Raw genomic sequence first — 3,565 nt, 5'->3', positions numbered from 1 at the left:
AATGTCTATTCATAAAAAATATTAATTTAAAATAAAAATTATATATATATATATATATATATATTTTTTTTTTTAAAACTCAAAAAACTTGCTCAATTGTGTTGGGTGAGTATAAAAGTGAGATTAGATTTCAAGTATCCTGTACTGGTGGCGCTTCTCCTCTTTAAACCAATGGCTAGACTAGAATGGGCAGGCTAAACTCGATATTCGTTTGTTTTGCAGTACAATAGGAGGTTATATGAACTTTAATGATTAAGTAGTCAGGAGTTTAAATTTTATTATTTTTATTTTTTAATAAAAATTAAATATTAAATAATATAGAACTATGCAAATTTAACCCCACTTAATAACCTAAAATTATTTTTTTAGTCATATTAAAGAGAGAAAATGTAGGACAAGAAATTCCCAGGCATGATCAGGCATGATTAGTGATCTGTGCAAAGCAGGCTTGGTTTTGATTCATATTTCAGAGGCCTCCCAAGGAGCAGCAACAAGACATGCCCAATGCTAAAATGGTTCCCGGGAAATTCTTTTATATCTGATACACTATGTTGTCTTTGTTTTCCTCCACTGAGACCACACGTTATGCAGAATTTAATTAAAGCAGGCTATTAACAAGGCTGCTGGACTTTTTCAGACATCTTTTGATAGCTGATGAATGTGATCCACTAAATTAAAGTTGTTACAGTCCTATATATGATACAGCAATTGCACATCATCAGAATATCTAGTGCTACTGACTTCTGCAATAATCTTGCACACAAACCTAATGGAACCTATTGAGAAAATATGTAGACAGATCCTACAGAAAAAAGAAAACTACTCGAATATTTCATACAAACCGATGTGCCCGTTGTTTTTTCCTTGATCGATCAATCATTTGATGTTTTTGAGACCCACTGATCACCACTTATCATACCAGGTTGTATGATTTTTTGTCTGTCACTCTTTTTCTGCACAAAATTACAGTTTTCTAGGCTGAATCCAAATCAATGAACCCAAGATGTCAAGTGTCACTTTTTCTGATGATGGGAATCCATATATGATAAGCAAGTTGGGAGGTCATTGGCATAAATACCAAAGGAATTCTTCACTTGCCTGCAAATTCGATTATCCTCTTTGAAATCATAGTTCTTCCAAGGATTATGTCATGGTTGCACCTATGAGCTTGGGCAGCTAAATCCTCAAAAGTTTCCATGAACACTGCCATCTTCTTCTTGATCTCATCTATCACAAGTTTCACAACATCTGCTTCTCTGATAGCAAAGTCAGCCTGGTGCAAGAGGAACTTGATTTCTATTTCCAATTTGTTGACAAGCACCCGTATACTGTCCATGTCCTTGATTGTAATGAAAGTTCCAACCTGAATTGTGTTCACCAACTCCTTCTGCTCCTTCAACGCGTTCTCATACCGATGCCAAAGCAAGTTACACCACGTCCCCACCGAGTGCATTGGGTCAGCCAGAGCACCGGCCAAAGCAGTTACAACAGGTGGTGCAGCAATGGCAGCAGCTGCAACTGAAAAAATCATCACGGTGACAAAAACGGACACAAATAAAACATTCGACACTCTCCTCCAGATCTTCACCGATTTCAATTTCTTACCAAGCTTCCTCTTATGAGATTGCAATTTCTTCAACATGGAGACCTGCTGTTCATAAACCGATTGAAACAGCATAAAGAATTTGGGGGTAAATGGATCCCCTGCAACCATAAAATTCTGTAATTCTTCTAATGTCTTGACGTACTTCTTCTCAATCACCCCATCTTGCAGTTCCACTTCCTTCTCAAAATGCGCAATGGCAGCCAATATATTCAACTGGCTAGTTCGAGCACTTGTCACACAGCTTTCTAGTTCAGTGCAGAAATCCATAGTTTTGATGCTACTCTCGAAGTATTCCTCAACCAAAGCAAACAATTCCGGATTATTCCAGATATCTTCTTTGCTTTCTAGTATGAATTTAACCACATCTTGGTTCATTTCAAGAAGGCAATTAGTGACCACTTTGAATGAGCCTGTGGATCCCGTGGCAATATCAGCAGTGCTAAGTGATTTTATGGCATGGTTAGTCTTCTCCATGAGGGTGGCATCAAAGGATTGCAAGCATGGATCTAGCTTACAAGCATCCTCGTAGGAGCTAAAATCTTCCGCGAATTGGGAATGGGTGCTGCTTTGAACAGGTGGTGGTGGGATATCACCGCCTCTAGTCTTGCAAGATTGATCGCCTCTCGTCATATCCATTTTGACAGCTGACAAAAGTAAAAGAAAAAACTCAAAGTAAGAAAAAGAATGAGATCTTTTTTTTCACTTCAAATGCTTTCTAACAATAAAAATATCAAATTTAAGCAATCCTAAGAAATCAAGTTGAGTCACAGAACTCAAGAAATCCAGTTAACTGACAAAATCATCCAAAACTGAAACAAGACACGCTTATGGAATAAGAAAACACCCAAATTAACAACTTTTGATCTGATATCTAGAACCCAGAATCAATCCTTCACTTGACTACAGGATTAAGAGTAAATGAATTCAAGGACCTGGAAAAAAAAAAAAAAAAACAGAGAGAAATTCATAAAGCAGGCTTTGGGGGCACTAGTCAGCTTACATTATAGTCCTTGTATCGTTTGAGCTTCAACTGCCTGACAAATTCACCTGAAAATGAAAAGGTACGAGTAATTACTTCCTCTCGCTACAAAACGCTAAGATCTTGTGTTTTTGTGTATGTTGGACTGTAGATTTTTGAGAAAGAGGTTTTTATAAGCGACGTGATTAGAAGAGAGGACTTGAGGCAATCTTATAACGAGTTAACTTGAAAGACCGGAAGTAAAGAGAAAATGCAAGGAAATGTACTGAAAGACACATTACTGTCCTCAAAGAGGACACAACCGCAGGTTTTTCTAGAGCTGGAAGATTCAACTACGCGTATGGAAGTGGTTTTTTCTTGCACAATACTTTATGATTATTGTTATTAATATTATTGTTATTATTTGTGAACAGCGGCTGCCTTGATCCGATGGAAACAAACGAAGCTGATAAGGAAATAGGACAACCCAAGAGGGGCGGGGACGGGGCCAATGGCTGGGTCGATGCCACTAAAAATTCCCTTTGTGGCTTAGATAATAACCGTACAGTGTTTAGTTATCGTTAACAATGCGATAAACCGGTGCTGGCTAAGTTTTTGACTGCTAAAACAATGTTTGTTTAATATTTAATTTATTTTTTAAATCAATTTTTTTTAATTTGTTTGTATTGTTTTTATATATTAATTTTAAAAAATAAAAAATATCATCTTAATTTAATTCTGAGAAAAAAAAACATTTTAAAACATAGCATCCAAAAACAAAAACCGCGACAGGTTCACTGCGTCAAGATTCTACCAACTTATCGAGGACGAACATTCCTAACTTTATTCCAAGGTTGAAAGGTCGCTTCTCCTTAATTTTATAACCAGCAAAAGCTAATTCATCGCTGATAGTCTCGTTTAGAAACCCTAATGACTCAACAAAGTCCACATCTTGGGTAAAAGATTTATTATGATGCCATATTGGCCCAATCTTGGATGAG

General features: G+C 36.7%; 1 protein-coding gene across 1 annotated transcript; it reads right to left on the bottom strand.

Moving 5' to 3' along the window:
- Positions 1 to 624: 624 nt before the first annotated feature.
- On the bottom strand, positions 625 to 2,253 carry LOC118029803 (UPF0496 protein At2g18630). Its single transcript, XM_035033738.2, has one exon. The coding sequence runs from the start codon at positions 2,240 to 2,242 to the stop codon at positions 1,091 to 1,093; it is 1,152 nt and encodes a 383-aa protein (XP_034889629.1). The 5' UTR covers positions 2,243 to 2,253; the 3' UTR covers positions 625 to 1,090.
- Positions 2,254 to 3,565: the final 1,312 nt, after the last annotated feature.

Source organism: Populus alba, chromosome 5 (assembly GCF_005239225.2).
Source record: "Populus alba chromosome 5, ASM523922v2, whole genome shotgun sequence".
In the NCBI taxonomy this organism is placed as follows: Eukaryota; Viridiplantae; Streptophyta; class Magnoliopsida; order Malpighiales; family Salicaceae; genus Populus; species Populus alba.
The sequence above is the reverse complement of the archived record's forward strand: the minus strand, read 5'-3'. Positions and strand labels throughout refer to the sequence as shown.

What these genes read in the sequence shown, in the direction of transcription:
- LOC118029803 (XM_035033738.2), bottom strand. Translation starts at nt 2,242, where the DNA reads ATGGATATGACGAGAGGCGATCAATCTTGCAAGACTAGAGGCGGTGAT.